Source organism: Canis lupus, chromosome 21, assembly GCF_011100685.1.
Source record: "Canis lupus familiaris isolate Mischka breed German Shepherd chromosome 21, alternate assembly UU_Cfam_GSD_1.0, whole genome shotgun sequence".
NCBI classification, from domain to species: domain Eukaryota; kingdom Metazoa; phylum Chordata; class Mammalia; order Carnivora; family Canidae; genus Canis; species Canis lupus.
The window spans coordinates 48224474-48246611 of record NC_049242.1 but is presented as its reverse complement, the minus strand read 5'-3'; the positions used below and the strand labels follow the sequence as shown (position 1 = coordinate 48246611).

At 42.1% G+C, this 22138-nt stretch overlaps 2 protein-coding genes across 8 annotated transcripts in view; one reads left to right on the top strand and one right to left on the bottom strand.

Moving 5' to 3' along the window:
- The window catches only part of ANO3 (anoctamin 3), a 372891-nt gene that overhangs the window by 46557 nt on the left and 304196 nt on the right, over window positions 1-22138 (bottom strand). For all 5 annotated transcript variants that reach the window (XM_038569274.1, XM_038569275.1, XM_038569273.1 and 2 more), the window contains one exon: window positions 20331-20391. In XM_038569274.1, the coding sequence (XP_038425202.1) occupies window positions 20331-20391 (61 nt within the window). The remainder of the gene's footprint in view (window positions 1-20330; window positions 20392-22138) is intronic.
- MUC15 (mucin 15, cell surface associated) lies at window positions 8489-21249 on the top strand. 3 transcript variants are annotated; one of them, XM_038569279.1, is made up of 4 exons: window positions 8489-8725; window positions 13734-14464; window positions 16966-17115; window positions 19059-21249. In XM_038569279.1, exons 1-4 carry the CDS (start codon window positions 8505-8507, stop codon window positions 19124-19126), a joined length of 1170 nt encoding a protein of 389 aa, XP_038425207.1. In that variant the 5' UTR covers window positions 8489-8504; the 3' UTR covers window positions 19127-21249. The 3 variants fall into 3 exon arrangements, with proteins under 3 accessions (XP_038425207.1, XP_038425208.1, XP_038425206.1); XM_038569280.1 differs by having other exon boundaries at window positions 8490-8725; window positions 19062-21249; XM_038569278.1 differs by having other exon boundaries at window positions 8492-8725; window positions 18966-21249.

Genomic DNA, 22138 nt, shown 5'->3' with positions numbered 1-22138 from the left:
TTTCTTTCTTTCTTTCTTTCTTTTCTCAGAGAAAGAAAAGACCTAAATGAGATTGAGAACTTCTGGGAGGTTTGGCTGCTTGTCCATTCAGTGCATCAACAGTCTAAAGTTCTTTGACCATAAATCTTTTCTGTTTTTGTTGTTGTTTGGCATCTAAAAATGATTATCAAGCACTCTCTTAACACTGCCTCTACCAAGGCAGAAATCTTTGCATAGATTTTTTTAAAAGATTTTATTTATTTATTCATGAGAGACACACAGAGAGGGAGAAGCAGGCTCCATGCAGGGAGCCCAATGTGGGCCTAGATCCCAGGACTCCGGGGTCATGGCCTGAGCCAAAGGCAGATGCTTAACCACTGAGCCACCCAGGCATCCCTGCATTGATCACTTAAAGGAATTTTCCTTTGCAGGAAAATTATAATAACATTTGATACATGCTTATAACTTAATTGTCTGAAAAGAGTATTTTTTTTATTAGATCAGTATATCTGAATTTGTGGAGACAGACATGCAGCAGCAAATGTAATGCTTCTTGGTCCACAATTCAAGGGAATATTTACTTTGTCAAAGAAAGATTGAATTGTGTATGTGTGTAATTTTGATGTGTCTAAAAGCCAGAACCTCTGACCTCCTCAACACTGGGTGGTAGGCTGGCCCTGAGTGTTCTTGACAGCTGACTAATCGAGTGTTGAGTCAGGGATATGTTTAGTTTACATTTAGGAAGATCCATCTATGTGGGTTTGCAGACACTTTCACAAGTTGTTCGATAAATACGGACTGTCTTCCCGTAGCCATGAATTCTGAGGACACTCCTTTTACTTCATATGCAGACTCTTTCAGGTGCCAGACCAGGGGTTGTAGAAAGAGATGGCATGTTCTGTGGTGTCCAGCACCCATCAAGCAAGAGAAATAAGATCTGTAGTACAGGAGCCAGACGCGACTCTATAGAAAATTATCATCAAGACTTCAAGTCGTCGGGCGCCTGGGTGGCTCAGTCGGTTAAGCATCCGTCTCTTCATTTCGGCTCAGTCATGATCTCAGGGTCATGAAGTTAAGCCCCGCTCAGGCCTCACTCTCAAGGCAGAGTCGGCTTGAGATTCTCTCCCTCTCCCTCTGGCCCTCCTGTAACCTACTCAAATAAATCGATAAAATCTTAAAAAAAATAATTTCAACTCATATGTGAGACACATCAGAGATCTTCTCAAATTTATATTGAAAATGTACAACATGGGACACTTGGGTGGCTCAGTCAGTTAGGCATCTGCCTTTGGCTCAGGTCATGATCCTGGGGTGTGGGATCGAGTCCTGCATCGGGCTCCTTGCTCAGCAGCGAGCTTGCTTCTCTCTCTCCCTCTGCCTCCCCACTCGTGCTTTGCTCTCTTTCTCTCTCTCTCTCTTTGAAATAAATAAAGTCTTTTAAAAAATGCACACCACATCCAACAATGGATCATAAAGCTGAAATAAACTTTTCAAAACTGTCAATAAAAAAGAATTTCAATTAACCACGTTGGAGGAATAAGAAAGACAATTACTTTTCCCTGTGCCCTCCAAAACATTTTAAATTGGCACATTAAAAGGTAATTTCATAAAACACAGAAATGTAGGACAAAAAGCACTATAGCAATATGGATGGCAGGCAGTTAGCTAATTAAAATATTGTTACTTTTCTGGATTTTGATTTTATGTATTGGGAGATTTTTAAACCTTGTAAATTTGTGATCTTTCCCAGTTTGGTTACTTTCGTTCCTCATTTTCCTATTCATATTTTTGTGGCTTCCAAAATTGTGTGTCTCCTTCCCATGATCAGCTGTCATGTGTCACACACACGTGTCAGCCATTCTGCTCAATGTTTTACACATTAATGCTTAATGTTCACTCATTAGATCCTCACAACAGCTCCATGTACAAGAAATGATTTTTTTTAATCGCTATTTTACTGGTAATGATACCAAAGTCCAGGAATAAATGTTTCCTGCCCCAGATGAATTTGACCGCATACCCTTGGTCACTCCGACTCCTAAGGCAGGGCTACTGGTTTCAAATACTTATTCAAAGGAGGGTTTCCCAATAAGCCTAAGTGTCCTTCTTTAAGGAATCCGTCCGGATTTGGTACCAAAATTTCTTTCTTTTTCTATGGCTTAGAGCTTCTAGGAACTGTCAGCTTAGTTAAACATAACATGTTTTCTTTGTTCTCTCTAAGTCTTTAAGGTGCTTAGCGTCCTTTAAATGGATGAGAAAGCCACTTGTCATTGTTATTTGCAGTCTGTGAACCCGATTTCAAAATCCCCTTCAGGTCATGGATAAGCTTCCTTTCTCTTCTGCCCTGGGTTCTGAGCCAAGAAACAAATCAAGAACCTTCTTCCAGGTGTACAGACTGCCTCCACCTCTAGCCTCGGCATCCCGTCCTCTCCTCACTCTGCCCCTTGCAAGGTCGTGGCAAACAAACTGTGTTTGAAGCAATTCTAACTTTCTAACCAGAAAAAAAAAAAAAGAAAATTAGAGATGTCAGGATTTCCTAATGATCTGCCTTAATACTTTTTTTGGGGGGAAAGCATTAATAAAGCAATCTTTCCCTCAAGGTGACACAATAAGCTATATTATCGATCTGCCGGTTTTGACATTTTATTATGTCTGGGCCTCGCTGTAACTTCATCAAGTTGCTATGAAAATCAATTGCAGAGCTGATGAGCTGAGCAGCGGGCCTCTAAAGAGATTACACTGCGGACTGGAATGAGGGCTCTCAAAGGAGGAGACCTGTAGACCTGTAGCCGTTGCTCCATCACACGGAAGGAATCTGCGGTGTGGCCCTGCTGCACCAGAGTGCCACGGCCTTGTTAAGGAGGGCGCTAGTGTTATCCAGCAGGTTGCCACTTGCCAGGCTGGACAGTTGTTGTGGGGGCCAGGAATTGGAGGAGGCCTCGCTTCAGGATTCTTCTGTGAGCAGCAGTCTAAGGGAGCCCAGAGCTCCCACCTTAGCAAGATGCCCTCACGGCCGCATCCAAAGCACGCACACCTGTTCCTCCTGTTATTACTCACAGCTGGGTCCATCAGGGCTCGGTCACGGAGCTCCTTTTTTTTTTAAAGATTTTATTTATTATTCATGAGACATGAGAGAGAGAGGCAGAGACCCAGGCAGAGGGAGAAGCAGGCTCCATGCAGGGAGCCCGATGTAGGACTCGATCCCGGGACCCCAGGATCACGCCCTGGGCTGAAGGCAGCGCTAAACCACTGAGCCACCCGGGCTGCCCACTGTGCTCCTTAATTCTGTTCATAGCAGCTCTTTCGAGAAGACCAGGATTTCCAGATCATCCTTTAACCCTCGGATTTTGATCCTCTAGTTTCAGGGAAACAGATGGCCCTTGTGACCATCCCCCTCTCTTTCCTAATACTTGGAGATACTTTCACTGTATCTCTTGTGCTCAGTCGTCAGCTGCAATTTGTGTCGCGGGGCCCTCTTGCACTAACTGAAAGCTGGGATGGCCCCGAGACCCCAACTTCCACGTGGCATTCTCAGGTGATAGCTCCTTGTCTCCCACACCGATCGGGGGTGAAGATGAGGTGGCCAACTTCTGGCTCCTCACTGCCGCTTCAAGACCTTTCCTCTCCCTCCTCATTCACAGATGTGGGTCTCACGTTGTCAGTCCGAACCTCCTGCTACCTGTCCTTGTGGAAGTCACCTACCACTCCCTGGGCTCTCTTCCCCGGCTTGGCCAAGGATCTTTAAACCCTTAGCTTAGTGTAACTCTTTTCAACACGATTCCTAAAATAATTCTTGGAAATTGCAGTAGATACAATCTTGCCAGGACCTCGGCTCTATCTTCAAAGTTGTCTTCTACTCTATGTCACTCACCCACTCCCACAGCACACTTTTGATCAATGACTGCACTCTCTAAAATCTTCGATTATCACCTCCATCCTTCTAGTTCACTCCCTATAAGCTCCAACAACAGCTTGACCCAGATTTTTCAATCCACTGACCCTTGACCAAGATTTTTCAATCCTCAACCCCATCATATTTTGACTGTCCTCTCATCCCCGGGGCTCTCACTCTCTTCTTTATGATTCTAATAATATTCACTCACCCGCACACATCCTCAGGGCTCTAGCTCGTCTCAGTTTGTTATAAACTCATAGTTTGAACATAACCCTAGGTAAAAACAACACTCCATCTACTGTCTGTCTGTACTCATACACGCCAACATCACTGGAGAAAAACACAGGGATGCTCGTGAGTTGATTTGTCTTAAATTAATGATTTGAGGGGACCTGTGCCATGCTGTTGCACCTTCTCTTTTCTCTTTTAACATCCAGTACATACACACTCATCACTCCCAATTGCAGTTTTGCCGTCCACCTCATCATGAAGAATAAAGTATCCAGAAGAAATTATCCCCACCCCCAACCATACCTACCCACTTACACTTGTGTGCCGTAGCATCTACACCCTCACCTGGTATAACAGAATATTAGGAACTCATAGTTAAAATCAGCTCTTTTTGTCATCTGGCCCCCATCCCTTATCTCCTGCTCAAGGAAACTGCTCAACGATGTACGTGTACAATCATACAAAGATGCCCAGGAAGTATCTTTAAGTGAAAAACAAAGCTGATTTCATATCAGAAGGAGCCATCAATTAGAAGAATATTCGAGGTAGAATAAAAGTAAGCTTGCAGATGTCTTATACTTAGTATTTTCACTTTGGGGAGGGTTATTGTTGGTTATATTATTTGCTTATATACCTCCTCACTCATTTAGTTTATTCACTTACACACTTACTGAGCATGTAGTTTGTAGAAGGAATTATTCTAGCTCTGTGGAGAAAGCTTTCTTAATTGCTTTAAATTGCCCAAAATGCTTGCTTTCACAAGCTTTCTAGTACAGGAACAGACAATAAACAAAAAAATAAGGCACAGTGTATGCTAAGTGATTTAACTGCTGTGGGTAAAATCATGCAGGGAAAGGAGATTAAAACAGGTCAATAAAGGATGACTAGGGAAAGCGTCTCTGTCGGGGAAAAAAAATCAATTAAAATTGGAGAAGAATTATTTCATTTTTCATTCAGTTGCTATTTACTGAGCAACTACTATGTGCCAAGGTATAGACACAAACTAATTCAATACAGGTGTTTCCACGCTTGGACTGGAGCCATTTCAATTTCTGTTCACAAAGATGCCAAAGCTTTCATTTCTATAATGTCTAAATAAAAATTATTATAGTTACCATATTATTATAGTTATTGAGCCCTACCAAGTGTCAAGCAACACAGAATGACTTTGCCTACCTTACCTCACCGTATATGTAAATATTTCCAAAAGACATAATTTCCAGTGCATTATTAAAAAATGGTATTTTAAAATATGACTCTCATATTAGTCTTTTATACTTATATCTTTTAAAAAATGTATTGCATAAACTCTTCTCTGTTGTAAAATTTCAATTATTCCGTTTTATCTTTAAATCTACTTCTGTTCTACCTCAGAATATTATCCTTTATATTTTATCTGGAAGTGTTTGTTATCTTATACTTCCAACAACAACAAAAAAATTAGAATAGAAAACTATCTATGGTCATTTAAGGTCATTGAGAAAAAGATATAAATTAAAAATTTCTTATAAACATGAGGCTTTTATTTCAAAAAAAATCTGGATTGAGTTATCATTATGATTAATTAGAATTTATTCCAAGATTCAATGGATTTTAAGCATGAAATCTAAGATCTTATTATGAACACATCTCTTAAGGATATCAATGGGCTTTTTGATTATTTTTCGATTGGTTCAGGTATCCATAATACCTCTTACTTCTTCCCACAATGAAAGAGGCCTCAGCATCAGCTGTATGTTGATCTTCTGTCTGTATAAGGACATTTACTAAGCAAACATGTTCATGTAAATGTGTAGCTAGGAATGCAACATGTGTTAGAGGACTGTTGTTGAATTAAAGCTTGCATGTGATTTATCGTGTTTGTTAAATCAGGGTTTTACAACCTTCCTTGGCTCTCCGTTTATTTTGGCACGCGTGCAAGTATGTACACCTGCATACGTGTATGTGCTATGTCACAACTTCTACTTAAAAGAGGGCATTGTAGTAGAACGTCCTTAGCAACGAAATCTTTCCATAAAGTTATTGTTAAATGAAGAAGATCGTATTGTAATATTACAATATGACATGACGTAGGAAAAAATATAAGCTTCTGTTAAATAATTGTCAGCGTTCAGGAAAATGATCCCTCGATTTCTCTTCCAACAGAATATTGAAACAGATGGTATCAACTATAGGGAAGTTTTCCAGCTATCAAATTCCATTGTATTTCTCAAGAGTTTCATTATATCATCTTTAAATAATATTAACCGTGATGCTATTTATTTTATTATTAATCAAATATTTGTTTCTTAGCGTGCCCATGCTCCTGTGGGGAGACAAAACCTAAATCCAATTTATATCCTGTTTCAAACTCGGAACCTGCTGTTAATGGATTTCACTTATGGCAACAAATTCCCTACATGTGACGTCAGCATCAGGCATGTGACGCTAGAGGATTTGTATGAAAGGGATGCCATTTTGGATCCAGAACAATGTCTTAATTTTGTCGGAGGCATGGTCCCAAGCTGCATTCTGGTTCTATTTTCAAACCCACCAGTGACAACATAATGTAATTTCACGTTGTAGCAACTCCACTTGTTATCAGTTCCACCACTTTTGACAAAGAGAAGGTATTTCTTCTTCCAATAAGTACTGTGAGACTTACTGGGTGTGAAGCCATGGGAGAGGGCCAGATGGAAGGTACCATCGTCCGGAGGTTCAAAGTAATGAGGCAGGCATTGCACCATGTGTCATCCCAGCTGGCCTGGCTGACGACATTGCCAGCTAATCGTCCCTTATCGTTGAGTTCCTCTGAAGAAACAAGGGACAGCATGGGCTTGGTCCTACCTAGAACAGCATCTATACCTGGGAATGTCTCCCTGAGACTTGTTTGTTTGGCAAGAAATTACTTTTTAACTCCAACTCAGGTGATTTCATAAGGATTTCTGATCACAGCTAAGGGAGCTAAGTAACCACTGAGGCATTAAATGCATGCATGCTTCTGATTTTATGACTCTCCTTCTGGATGTGCTCAGGAGGGAGGGTGAGTAGGGGTTATCTCTGGGGTCGTTTCTCATCAATTGGTGAAGGGGATTCTCAGGCCACAGGCAGAGTCTCCAGAAAAGAAGGCCGTGGGAGACGAGCTTTGACTGATGCAGCGAAAGCAGAGGGTTGTAGCAGAAGCACCTGGTAATTTCCGCGCCTGGCATAGGCCGTAATTACTAGGGTCGAGTCAGAAAGTGGTAATGCTATTCATACACATATCTAGGAAAACCCCTCGGGGCCCAGCACGTCCAACCCTGCCAAGTCATGTTCAGATCTCTACGTAGACAGAAAATATTGTGTCAGCTGGATTTTTTTCCTAGTGACCGAAAATCTGAAAACAACCAACCGAGTTCCATCAAGCCATTGCTCAGTAACCAACTGTTTGACTACAACCAACTTGCTTTTCATCGCCCCAGTGCAGATACAGCTTAAATCTCCTTTGAGTAAACATTTTTTTCCCCCAAAGGGGTTGGCTTACTTTCTTAATCAAACTCTGAAGGAGCCTCTGGGCTTCAGAAAATCCAAAACTATAGCATTACCTTGTACTTTCCCGGGGCCAATTAACCGGGCACATTCTTTGCATTCAGTTTGAAGCTGCTGGACTTGAGCTACAGTTTCGTTTCTCTCCCAGCAATGGGAAACCTCCCCCCTTGCAGGACAGAAACTAAGCCTGAACCTCAGCCGCGCTGAGCTGAACGGGCCTTGGCGCCAGGCCCCAAATTCTAGTGCGCAGAAGCTCCCAGAAAGGGCTCCCTTTCATAAGAAGCCTTGGAAGCAAGTGAAGGAAGCGTGCCAGGGTGGTCATCCAAGTCCGGCATCTAATCAGGCGTTCCCTGGGCACTTCTGAAATGCTCCAGCGTCTACACTTAGAGCGAAAGCAGAGAGAGCCCAGCACGGAAGCTGGTTCATCCAGAAGGCTCTCGGGCTTCCCCAGCTCCTGAGGGCAGCCAGGGCCCACCTGCGTCCGGCACCCCGTCGCAGCATCCCTGCAGATGCCACCTGCGGGGGCCGCCTGGTGGGCAGCGCGCGTGTCTGTGACGGCCCCGGGGCCCTGTCCTCGCAGCTGCCGCACACCGAGAATGACTCGGGGCTCGCCCAGGGCGGCAGGTGCAGGGCAGGGGGCACTTCGGTTTCCTCTCCTGCAAAGGACGAATCCGGCACGTGCCACAGATTCCTGACACACCAGGGGACACTAGCAAAGGCTCTGTCCTCCCCCCCCATTCCATTTAGGGTGGGGCATGGATGTCCCTTGTTTTGCTGCTGCTCAAGGGAACCGGCCTGCCCCAGAGTCAAAACGACCAACCTATGAAACCTGGAGGGTTGGACTTCTTCTTTTTTTTTTTTTTTTTTAAGGTCTGAATGAGGTGATAGCTTCATGCTGCCAGCTGAGAAGCAGGTCGGTCAGGTTCCTGGTGCTCTATTACCCCAGCGGCTCGGGCCAGCTGCGCCTCATTCTGCTGGTCGCACACTCTCGGGCTCAGGGGGACAGTCACACTTGACCCACCCGCTCCCTCCGAGCTCGGCAGGCTCGCTCGAGCCAGGACGCTGTCTGGGATATTGGGGTTCCTGCTTGGAGACAGCCTCCAGGACCTGGAGGTAAGTGTGGACTGGGTGCCACGGGCTCCCCCACTTCTCCCCCCTCTCCCCTTCCTCTGTTCCCTGCCTCCTCCTTCTGTACTTGCCACAGAGAATCAAAGCTGGCTCACCTGCACGGGGCAGTGTGGCAAGTGGCCACGGGGGCCCCGGCAATGGGGAGCTGTTTCATCGGGGAGCCGCCTTCCGAGCGGGCGCTTGCCCCAAGTGACCTAGCCTGACGGGTCATGGCCAGGTTCGCTCGATGATGAAACCAGCTCGAGAGTGAAAGACAAACTTTACCTAAAGTGTACATGACTACCGGAGAGAGCCGCCTCAGGTCAGATCTTAGGAACAGCGTCGCGACGTTTAAAGTGGGGGTGCACGGGTACGACTTGATCACTGAGCTCCGAATCGTGCCTTCGGGCTTTGAGCTTCCTGCCAAGGTGCTGGAATATGACAGGTCTTGAAAAACACTCTGTGAACACGATGGATCACAAGCTTCTATGCATCTTTTCCAAAGGTTTCATTAACCAGAAAACTGGCAAAGTGTCGTGTATGCATCCAGGTCACAGCGTGGTACGCGTGCAGGCCAGGCACCGCCTGGGAGTCCGCGTGGCCACGGCAGGTGCCAAAGCGCACCTTATGCAAGGAAGGAAGGTGAAAATAAAGTTTCGTAAGATCATTTTCAGTTTGTGGCTACGTAAGACTCCTTTGATTAAAGGGGTGTTGAGTCACTGCTTAGCACTTTCTAGCAGATCCATTGAGGTATTTTTCACCAACGGTGGGATAGAACAGGAGGCTCAGAACCCCATGCTTGGGAATTTGGGTCCAGAATATTCTGGATACAGTCTTTCTTTCTGAGCCTTTGGGCTCGATGCTCTCCCACCTAATTATGTCAAAAAAAAAAAAAAAAAAAGAGTTCACAAAAAAAAAAAAAATGACTGGAGTTCATGATGAACAATGCTCAAAGTAGCAGGGGGCATGACATTCTATATACTTTTCCTGCATTTATGCATACCCCAGTCTTTTACTTAGAATTATGTTCACAAACTTTGAATTTGTTGTTGCTGGTTTTTGTTTTTTTGTTTTTTTTTGTTTTGTTTTTCCCTGAAGGAAAGTACTGTTCTTCTTTCCTTTTTAAGCCAAATGAAAGAGAACTGATATGCCTAAGGTCCTCAGGTCCAAGCCTCCTTTTGGGCCACTGAGTCTTTTCATCCTCTCAAGACCCTCTTATGAAGGAGGCATCCCATGGCTCTTTATGTCCCTTACTGGGGCTCTTTCATTTCGGAAAAGCCAAATACTGTTCAAGGTTGAAAAGGCCACGCGAGAGTAGCACGCATTGGCCTGCCTGGGGTATCGGCTAATGTCACACCGGATCTCCTATGGCAAAGAGAAACAGTCCCCGACTGTCTAACCTGCAGCCCAAGATCCGTAATAGGAAACAGCGAGAGCAACTGAGAGCAGCGCGGACTACGGACTGTTTAGTATTTCGCTGCAGCAACAGGTCTTTGCGGCCTCCCTTCAGTGTACCTGAACCAACGCTGTAATGCAAAAGCCCAGGGCTTGATGGACTTGCCAATAGCTCGCACGGTCCTTCCCCCGCGTAGGTTGATCACCTGTTCCAAGCCAGGCCGCCACCTTATTTTTAAAGCTTGATATAAAATGCGACTGACTCGGTTGCAGCAGGAAGGCTGGACAGAATGATGACTTTGTGCACTTAGGGGGAAGCGAAGTCATGCACAGACTCTGGGGTTGCTCCCCTTCATGGCCATGCCTGTTTTTCTCTTACCGACCTCTGCAGCCCGCATACGAAAGGCCTAATGTGAAACCACTTTCTGGTGCCAACACCAAAAACGCGACAAAATCGTGTTCGTTGGCTCTCTGCATATGGTAATCACTCAAGAAAAAAACCATAATGACCCATGTCACTCGCACCCTCTGAAAGCGTATTCTAAAATTTGGTAGACACCAGAAACAATAAACGTGGTTCAATATACGCAGAAAGGTCCAGAATCTGTGTTTAAAGTATCACCAAGTAGGTGGGAATCCTCCCCCGTCCTTTCTCTTTCCCCTCTAAGAATTCTAATCTGAGAAGCTCCCCAGGTTTGTAATGATCGTCACCCTGCTCTGATGCCCACCCCCTATTACTGCTCCCTGGGTGCCCCCCTAGGGGCCGGAAGGGCCAGGAAGAACCGGAGGGGACACGGTGCCCCCAGCTCTCCCGGCCGCCCCTCCGCCTGGGCACCTGTCCTTCCTCCCGCTTCCATCTGCTTCCACAGGGCAAGCTGGGTGACGACGCACCTGGGTGCACGCAGGCAGGCCCCCGTCGTCCAGCACAACTTTCCATCACAAGAACGCAACATACTTTAGACACTGAAACTCCAGCGATGGAGAGAGGCCGGGAGGAGTGTTAAGGGAGAAAGAGCACAGATTTCCTTCGTTGCCCTTCAGAGCTTCTGTGCCCCTTCCATGACCTCTGCGGCTTACGATGGGTTTTGATGGGTTTTGTTCCATTCGGAATGGGGTCGGATTTGACCAGAATTTCCTAGTCCTTGCCCAGCAGAAGCCCCGGGCCTGGGGTTCTGAATAGTGGATGGTTTCAATTCCTGGCTGCTTCCCTCCCTGTTAGATGAAGGGCCCTGAGCCAGAGGTGGACCCTCTTCTCCCCGAGGCGCGGAGGCCAAGCAGTCCCGGGAGGGCGGGAGCAAAGCCATGCTCACAAAGCCTCCCCCACAGCTCTATTATTTTTGGAATGGAGTGCACACGGGATTCACCTCGAGCATCGTTCTCTGCTCCCCCTCTCTGCTTTCCCTGGAGACAGATCACAGGCAGTAAGAGGAGGCCGGGCCCACTGGGGTGCTCATACCTTAGGTTTTCAAGTTACCATCAAGAGCTGGGTGAGGGGGACGGAGATCCCACTGGAGGTTCAGTGTTACAAAGTGAATCAGGAACAAAAAAACCCCTCTCTTTGCTGGCTCTCGGTACGTGGATTCTGGTTACGGGAAGGGAGTGAAAGCTCATGTAACACGAGAAAACTGGAACAGCTAAGGGTTGCTTGTTCCCCCTCCCGGTGACCACTTCACTAGGAAGCGAGGACAGCCACTAAGGGAAAGCCCATCCAAATGTGTAATGACGACACAATGGGTGGCCAAGTGCAATTCATAAATCTAATCAGATGATGGAATTAGCATAAAAAAGGGCTGTGAACTCGCCAGAGTTCACAGAAGGAGGCTTCTGAGAAGACACCTGCCAGCGTTGTTAAGCTGGGTGAGCCGTCAGCCTGATACTGTGTCGTGAGCTGCACGTCCTGGGGACGATAGCCTCGGATTTGTTACTGTGCGAACTAAGCGCGACAGGTGTCCACCTAGAATCATAGACAATTGTCGGGATTTTCTTAAATTGGGATAAAGGCGTATCTAGTGTGTCTGAGGGGTACGTACGGTAGAAGGCCCGGTTTTTCCATGGGTTTAAAATAATGGTGTTCTAAACTGCTTTGGGTTTTGGGTAAAATAACAAAGTTTGGAGAAGCTGTACTAAAAACAAGTGTTGGTGGGAAGAAGTTCTAAGAAGCACCTAAATTCTATATGCTCTCGTAACCAATTTCTGCATTCCTTTGAAATTTCCCTTACACGGATGGATGATGACTAGCTTTAATGCCTCTCAGTCATCACTCTGAGTCCTAGGATACTTTTCCTTAAGACCTATTTTTTTTATTTTATAGAGCGGCGGGCCGGGGGCAGGGTCGAGAGTCCCAGGCTGACTCTGCCTGAGCCAGAGGCCTGTGTGGGGCTCCATCCCACCACCCTGACATCACCCCCCCATCCCCCAAGCCAAGGGTCGTAGGCTTCACTCCTGGCCTCACATCATGGACAGTTTTAATGCTCCATTTAGTTCTGTGTGAAACAGGATGGATCATCCCTTCCTCATGGTCTGTTTGACTGTTTTTGGTAAGAATTAAGTTAGAAAACGCGTGAAGTATCTGATGTGACAAAAGCAGAGGAGTGATGTTTTCCAGGTGTGGTAATGAGTTTCAGGATCTCACTCCCATTTTCTTGGCTATCACGGAAAAGTGAATGACATGTATAAACACACGATATCACAAATACAAACACCTGTGTAGTTTCTACGAGATCAAGAAACAGTATCAGTGGTGTGTGGGGTGGGGTGGGGGGTCAAGGGGTGGAGGGACTTTCCAGGGAATGTAAAATGCTTTTTAGAAATTCTTCCCACCATTTTAGAGGAAGAGAGAGGGACAGAAGGATGGAATCTTCCAGGGGACTCCTCACTGAGGGCGGAGCCAGAGGCAGAGCTTGTTCTCAGGACCCATGAGACCATGACCTGAGCCAAAACCAAGAGCCAGACGCCCAACCCCATGAGCCACCAAGGTGCCCCCGCCTTGCTTTTTAAGTAGAGTTTTTTAAAGTGATAAGCATAGGACACGGGACGTATTATATTTCTAAAAGCTTCTGAAGGAAATCTACATCAGGATGTATTATAAATATATTTAAGTTGTCCCCCTTATAAGATACCATTAAGCAGGGAGGGGGCACTTAAATCCAAAAGAAAATCTGAGGGATTATTTAGAGGCCCCCCAGACTCTAATGAAAAATCATCAAGGTTGAACATAATTGTAAACACTTCCAGGAGAGATATTTTATAATATCTTACCTAGCAATTCGTATATAATATTTCATATATATATATATATGAAAAAATATGTATGTATTTCAACTTGTCCCAAGCTAAATGATCTTTGAAATAGCACAATAGTGGCATCTGGCTTGACAAAGTTTTTGCATGGCATTTCCTTAGAAGAAAGAAGAAATAAATGTCATATAGAAAATAGAATTCACTCTTGTTTTAGTTTATAATCCAAAGAAAACAAACTTTTGGAATAAAGGTATGGTATTATCAATTCAGTATTATATCTCAAGATTTTTATCACTTTAAAGATGTAGATCCACTTAAAAAAACTCACTACTTTAATAATTCAGATGTCTGTTCTTTTCTTTTTTTTTTTTATTTTCAGATTCTCCTTAATAACACCAATACAAGAAAAGACTACAATGTTGACCTCAGTCAAAATTCTGTTGATTTCAAATTTGTTTAGTTTACTATTAATTGGAAGCCACGGGAAAGAAATTCTAAAAAAAACCACAACACAAAGCATTGCAGCAGGTTTAAAAACAATGGAAAATGAATCTGTTCCTTTGGAAAGTGATACAAATTCAAACTCAGATAAAGAAAATAAAGAAACCTCCAATCCCAAGGCAAGTAATTCCTCTCTATGGGATCCATCAAATAAACACCATGGAACAACAGAAGTCTTCAACAATGCATCAACAAACAACTTTTCTGGGAATCTAAGACCCACGCCTATGTTTCCCACAGACCCTCCTCTGGTCCATAGCTTTGTTTCTAAATTGCCTCGGAACTCATCGATAGCAGATGAAAATCCTCCTCCAGTCTCAGCACCTCCCAATGCTACATCTGCTATGTCTTCAGAAAAGTTCACTTGGCCTTCAGCCAGTGAAACCATGAAAACTCCTGACAACAGTTCCATTTCAGTTAGCATCCTCCCTGCAGCACCAAACACCATGACTGTGACCCCCATGGCAACAGAACCAGATGAGTGGCTCACCACATCCAATGATAGCTTCATAGGGTTCACCCCCTACCGAGAAACAACAACTCTACAGCCCACCTTAAAGTTTACCAATAATTCAAAAATCTTCTCAAATACATCAGACCCCCAAGAAGGTAAATATAAACGGATTTAACTTTCCTCTAGTGTGAAACTGCATCTTGAACTAAGTCATACAGATTACATCTAAGGAATGTGCCATATTAGGGGGGAAAAAAGAAAAGGAAGAGACTACAGTAGCACAGGTGGTTCTCACTTTTGGGGGGCAACCATGATATTCAGTGGAAATAGTGAAGGGATTCTGGGGCTTCAGGCAGCAGTAGTCATTACACTATGGGAATGTGATGAGATGGCAGGACAAAATTAGAGGTGGGTTAGGTTGAGGTAGTGGTACAGTTGTGAGATACCAGGTAATGATTTTCATTGAATCTGAGAAAACTACCTGAAACGTCCCATGCTTTTAGGAATAATATGCAACTGAACTCCAAAAATACATGTATATGAAAACTGATTGAAATACATGAATGTGTAAATTATCTGATACCACATAGCAATCACAGGAAAACAGAACATGGATATGTATTGTTTTAAATGTAAATAAACTCAACAAAAGGAAATCCTCCTGGATTTTGAGTTTAGTACCTAATGAACACCATAAAAATGGAATATAGCTGTATCACAAGAAAAGTGTATTATAGGAACATTTTATGTTTCATTTATGGATTATGTCAAACTTTAAAACATAGAGTAGTAAATATCTCTAATATTTAATAAAAATTCATCATTTTTTTTTTTAGGTCTACCCAAGTTCTTATTTCCCTGCATTTTTTTTTTTTAAGTTTTGGTTTAAATTAAGTTTTGGTTAAATTCTAGTGAGTTAATATATAGTGTAACATTGGTTTCAGGAGTAGAATTTAGTGATTCATCACTTACATATAACACCCCAGGGCCCATCACAACAAGTGGCCTCCTTAGTGCACATCACCCATCTAGCCTATCCCCCTACCTCCCTCCATCAGACTTGTTTGTTCTCTATCATAAAGTCTCTTATTGTTTGCGTCCCTCTTTTGCACCCCCTTCCCCTATGTTCATCTGTTTTTTTTCTTAAATTCCACATATGAGTGAAATCATATGGTATTTGTTTTTTTCCCTGAAATTAAAAAAAAATAGTCATTTCCTCCATGAAGTCAATGATTTCCAATCAACTTACTTCCAGATTATATTAATGATGTAAACACTAAATCATATATACAAATTCCTACTTGAAAGTTGTCAGTGTACAGGAAAAGTTTTAAATTCTGATATCTAGGCTTTACAATAACACTGCAGATAAAACATTTTATGTACACCTACTTTCATTTTAGCTATAATTTTAACACATCCTTTCATTCAGACATACTTGGATACTACAGCCGGAAGTTTTCTTTCTTTTAGAGACAGAGAGAGCAAGAGAGGGGCAGGGCGAGCAGAAGGAAAGAGAATCTTAAGCAGGCTTCACACCCAGCATGGAGCCCCACATGGGGCTCAGTCTCATGACAATGAGATCATGACCTGAGCCAATATCAAGAGTCAGATGCTTAATTGACCGAACCACCTAGGAGACCCTATATCAGAAAGATTTTTAATAAATACTCTCTCTCTTTTGTCTCTCTAAACTCAATATACATATTAAGAATATTGAGCACTTACAGCCACCATTGCTTCTTTTCAAAAGGAAATTAGGTAACTTTGCTTTCCTTTCATTTTAGTAATAATTTTGCTGTTAAGCTTCCAATGTGTAGGTTAGGTTTTTTTTTTTTTATAAATGGAATTTAATATAGAATTACAGACTTTATAAAATTCCTTTTCTTCTTAATGAATAGCATGCTCATGAAATTTTTAAAAGACTGAAAATACACCACACTAAATATGAGTTCAGGGAGGACAGCATAGTTTATTAATAACAAACTTAGTCTTCAAGTAAGGCACTTGGTAAAGGGATGATAGAGTAAAATTTTGGACTCCTTTAAACTCAGAACTATATACCTCTGTTCTCAACATGCGAGACACTGCAAACATCTTACTCTGGTCTATTTTTTGTGTCTAGAAATATCCTGTATCAGGATGCACTGCTTTTCCCTTATAACACCTTTTTGGTTGGGATTTTGTGGATTCATTTTCTATCACCCACCACTAGCGTTTTACTTTTCAGTTATTATCGAAACAAGCTCATAGTTCGTTGCATCATTAACATTCATTAGACATTCAGGGTTGATTAAAAACTTAATATAGCACTTAATGTAGAAATTAGGCCTTAATGGAGCATACACATGGCATTTCAGTACTACTGTCGTTAATAGAATAAGAGACAGTTCTAAAACTAAGAAGTATTTCAATGTAATTAAAAAATCGAAGTATGGTTTTATTGGGAGGCACATTTGCCAATATATCCCAAATACTCAGTACTTCATAAAACACACACACACACACACACACACACACACATCACCATTATCTAATTTAAAAATACTGTTTAAATATTCTTTGTTATAAAGAAAGTCCAATGTGTATGTTTCTCTTCTTTGAAAGATTATTTTCTCTTTCTTTATCGGTTAATTATTTTTTCTTTGTTCTCTAGAGAATAAAAATACAGGAGTAGTATTTGGGGCCATTTTAGGTGCTATTCTGGGTGCTTCATTGCTTAGTCTTGTTGGCTACTTGCTGTGTGGAAAAAGGAAAACGGATTCATTTTCCCATCGGCGACTTTATGATGACAGAAATGAACCAGGTAAAAACAACTTTTAGAACTTCACTTGCTCGCAGTGGTTTTAATTAAATGAGGGTGTTGATGTTCACTACGTTATCTAGAAGGGATCTGGAGATTCACATGATGGAAACAGACTAGAGATTTATTCTGATCTACTCTCTGTTTCTCAAAGAACATCACCAAAATAAGTATGGACCTGTGGGTGGAATTTTAAAACCAGTTGGAACTGTGGCTCATTGCATCACCATTAGTTTTAAATAAACCAGATCCCAGAACCTAAAACATGTCTCTAGAATTGGAAGATAATGGTGTGCTATGGAGGGAAAAGTGGCCAGTTTTGAGCAAGTAGCTGCTCAGCCATCTTCTCTGCCATTGCTGGGTCTCTTAGCAGCAGTAGGTTGAACACTGACTTCCTCCAATTTGGAGTTCCTAAGGTTTACGCAGACACAGGAACCCTCCATCAATTGTCTTAACAAGTCTCTAAAACAGAATCTATAAGGAGCTGTGTATTTGGGTCTATAAAGTCACAATAGATCAGGAACTTTTCATTCATGTGATGGAAAGATCTGTCTATGATATCTCTGAATAAGAAATGTATCTGCTAAGAATAAAGAACTAGATTTGTTCTTAATTTAATACCAATTAGAACAGAAATGAAATAATTTCATAGAATGGAATCATTTTTTTTTGTTTTGTTTTTTGGATTCTTGCCATCATAAAAAAATAGTCAAGAGCCCCTGGTACATCCTGTCAGTAAAGTCTTAATGATTTCACTAAATTCAGTTCATGACTGACATTACTCATCTTTGGAACCAAATCCACTGATTGTAAATTTAACTGAATTCTATTTTGGGGGGTTTCTAGCAATTCATATAAAATAAGAAGTGGCACTTTTCAAAATTAAAGGATAGGATTTCAAACAACAGGGGTTTCCAAACTTCTTTTTTTTTTTTTAAATCCCAGAATCTTTTCTTTGTCTGTAATCACAGGCAAAATCTCAATCAAACTGATATAATCTAAGATGTTGTGATGAGGCATAAGGGAATAACTCAATCACACCACCTGTCTTCCTCCTTCCAGACAACTTTGAGAAACCTCTCCCAAATCCCTAAGGTTCCTGGGCCCCTGGTCAATAAACAGAAGAATTCAAGAATAGGTAGGGTATGAGAATACCTACTGAATAATTAAATCACTAATCTAATTAGTAATTAGTCACAGCTTTAGTATTTAGAGATACCATGTACGCACCAAGTTTTCTTTGAAGATCAATTCAAGATCTTTAAGGAAGTAATAATTGGCAGTTCGTTGAAATAGTAAAACACAATCCTATACCATTAATCAAAAACCGTAAAGTGCATGGTAACTAGGATCCATCACAAGGAAACGTAAGATTTTACAGATTGTTTTCATCCATCTCCATCTTCCCTGGCTCAACCATAAAGACACTGATTGAAGATTAATGCTCTTCAATTTTTAAAAGCTATTTTTTTACACCAGAAGTAAAAATTCTGGACGTGTTGACAAGGCTCTGAGTTCACAAGATTCAAAAGTCAATGAGACACACGTCTGTCCTTCTCCACACAGAGTACGGCTCTGCTTTTGTTGTGACTTCTCCCTTAGTTCCTTTATTTTTGGTCCACCAGCAATGAAATCACTTTAGAAGTCAGACTGTTCTCTTAGTCTTAAAAGGAAATGTATCTTGAAAAATATATACTTATTTAAGACTTCAAGACCAGTCTCTGCAAAGCCCAGACAAAAGATGTCCTTACTTACTTACTCATCTAGAACAATTCCTATAGTCTGGTTGATGCCTGCGCATGCATCTTCCAAGACTGTCACCATAAGATAATTTTTTTTTGTTGCTTTTTTAGTTCTGCGATTAGACAATGCACCAGAACCTTATGACGCGAGTTTTGGGAATTCTAGTTATTACAACTCAACTGTGAATGATTCATCTGTGCCAGCAGGCCAAGAAAACGCACGTGACGGCATTCCTATGGATGACATACCTCAACTTCGTACCTCAGTATAGAACTAAGGGGAAAAAGGCTTCTGACGGCAAACGAGCGCCTACATCCTAGGCTTTTCACAAACCCATCTTCCAAAAGCTGAAGCAAGATCACTGTCATGTGGCTGTGCCAAGGAGAACTATAAAAGTATGAGACTTAGTAGCAGAAACATAGAGGATAAATCATCTAAAAGGTTTCCTTTCTTACTGTTTTTGGCTGCGCTGAATCATCTATCGAGTAACCTCAATTTGTATTTTGGTCTCTTTTATTCTTAGTGGGAAATGTTTGTGGGATTCAGGTGAAACTAAAAGGCTTCACGGTGATTGCCCTGCCTGATGACTTAATTAACCCTGTTGTCCTAATTGCACCAAGATTGGCATTCTCTTGAGGGAAAACTGGCACAGTAATCTTTAAAAAAAATTTTTTACTTAAACAAGAGAGAGATTATATGGAGTTTCTGTTCCTGGGAAATTAAGGAAATGGGCGTGGGACATTTGTACTCTAGTCCATTTTACTTCCCTGTATCAGCAAGCACATACACGGTCAGCCCCTGGAAGTGCCAAGCTGGCAATGACTTTGCATCTAACAGGATAATGGTAGGAAAGCTGACTCTAACCAGGAAAGGCCTCACTTCTCTCCAAAGGGTGGGGACTTCTAACCTGAGTTAGTTTAGAATCAATTAATTGGGTGCTTTAAACAGTCAATGGGAAGCATGGTGAAAAAAAAAGTCAACCAGAGCATATACCTGTACAGAATTTCTACAGTTTTAAGATGTTAAATAAGAACAAGAGTCATTATGTATTAGATATCATTGCTTAATCATCTATGGACTAGATCCTGTATCTCTAAGTGTATAAAGTATAGGTTAAACAAATAGACAAAGAGAAATATTATGCAGATGAAAAAATTCTTGAGCATCGGTTTTACACCCAGAAGTACACGCAGTGTAATTTGGATTTTAGCATGTTTCAGTTTGTTTTTAATCATCACCTGCTTTTGGCAGGGAAAATGTTCTCCTTAGTATAGGAAGGCCCAGGCTTTAGGATTAGAGCAAGAGTTAAATTCCCAAAGAATCTGAATGTGTGAAGAGGGCAAACAGAGCGAGAGTTGAATTACACACGTGTGTGTGTGTGTGTGTGTGTGTGTTTGTGCGTGCGTGCGTGAGAAGAAACACAGCAAGGGCCTCAGAACATGAGGACTAACAATTAAGTAACAGAACATACTTACCCCATATTGCCATAAAAATAGCAAAGAAGACTGTGCCTCCATTATCAAACAAGTATGTCACCTGAATGGAAAATAAAGCAAAAATATTAGTCACATATTGATTACAATAATCTAGTGATTATAGTCCACATTTTAAGTTCTATGATTTTTTTCCCCAATGGAATCACCCTATTTTGTGGCTTGTAAATAGACAATATGAGATCCTTTCATGGGTCCTACAACGGTTTCATTTGATTTGCTCATGGGGAGAGGTGAGGACTCTCAACATTTCCCCCATTTCTTCTTTCTTCCCTTTGGTCTTCATTTCTGCTAAGAATTGGTTCTAGCACCCTGAGGAAGTATTTGTGAGCCATGGATTGTCAAGCTGAAGTTAGCTTTTCAGGGCACCTGGGGGGCTCTGGAGTTGAACGTCTGCCTTCAGACCAGGGTGTGACCCCGGGGTCCTGGGATCGAGTCCTGCATCAGGCTCCCCGCAGGGAGTCTCCTTCTCCTTCTGCCTGTGCCTGTGCCTCTCTCTCTATGTCTCTCATGAATAAATAAAATATTTTAAAAAATTAGAAAGTTAGCTTTTCAGTTGAGGCATACCTAGTTATACTGTCAGAGAAACTTCCAGGACTGAGGAAGTTACAAAATGCAGAATTATGCCAGGGAGCCAGGGCTTCCAATGGAAAGGTATGGCAGTGCTAGCCTGACTTTCTGACATCTCTTAGAATGTGCCATAGGGTCCAACAGCAGCAACAATTATTTTTAAGAAGTTTCATATATCACTAAACATTTAGGATATAGTCTAAGTGTTTTTTTTTTTGAATCAGACATTATCTGAATTTTTATAAAGAACAGTGTACAGTTATATGATGTTACTGAAGGGCTGCAGGGCTGCAAGGACTGTTTGATTATAATAAATTAAAAATTCAACTTACCTTTGCTTCTTTTCATTTGCATAATGCCCTCACTCTATTTATATTTTACACTACCAGTGAGGGATATTAAACCAATATGGCCAAGGTAACATACGTTTGGCGGTCATACATGTACCATAGAAAGTACGGGAAAAATAGGGATGCTATTCTCACATGAGAGAAAGGCCAATTCGGGGCTAAAGAACATTATTATAAGGGAAGTGGGAATAGAATGGTGTCCTCTTTGCACAGTCTACAGTCTAGAGGCTGGTCAATGAGGGCTGCAAAAGAATATCAATGTGCATTTTAATTGTAACATCTGGGACACACAGCCCAACAATATATAAAACAGATAAAGGTAGGGTGTGTTGGCCTGTAAAATAAAACATTACTGAAAATATCATCATACAAAACATGCTCCTTTGGAAGGTTTGTGGACAGGTGCAAGATGTCCTAATTGGCCCTAAACTTCTATGACCGTGAAGACTTGGGATTTCTAAAAATGTCCTAAGAATCGGTTTTCACAACAATAACCACCATGTATTACATAACGGCGAGAAAGTGGCCATAAAGAAATTCTCTACAGAGCTCTACATAAAATTACACCCAGCGGGAGAATCCAGCGTTTTTGTTTCCAAAGGCATCCCACAGAGACACCTGCTGCCGCCAAGCAGCTGAACAGCTGTCTGCTTTCCTTCATGACAGATCTAGTGAAGGAAACAGGCTCTTGCAGAGTTCTTACAGAGACTTTACACATGGAGACTTAAAGGTCACCAGGATAAAATGGTTCTCCCCTACTCCAGAAACAGCAGCGCCTTTAGAAAAGGCCCAAATAAAAAGCCATGCTTACCAATAATTGCAGTGCATGTATACGATCTGTCATAGGTTAAGCAACATTTCCCTTAAAAA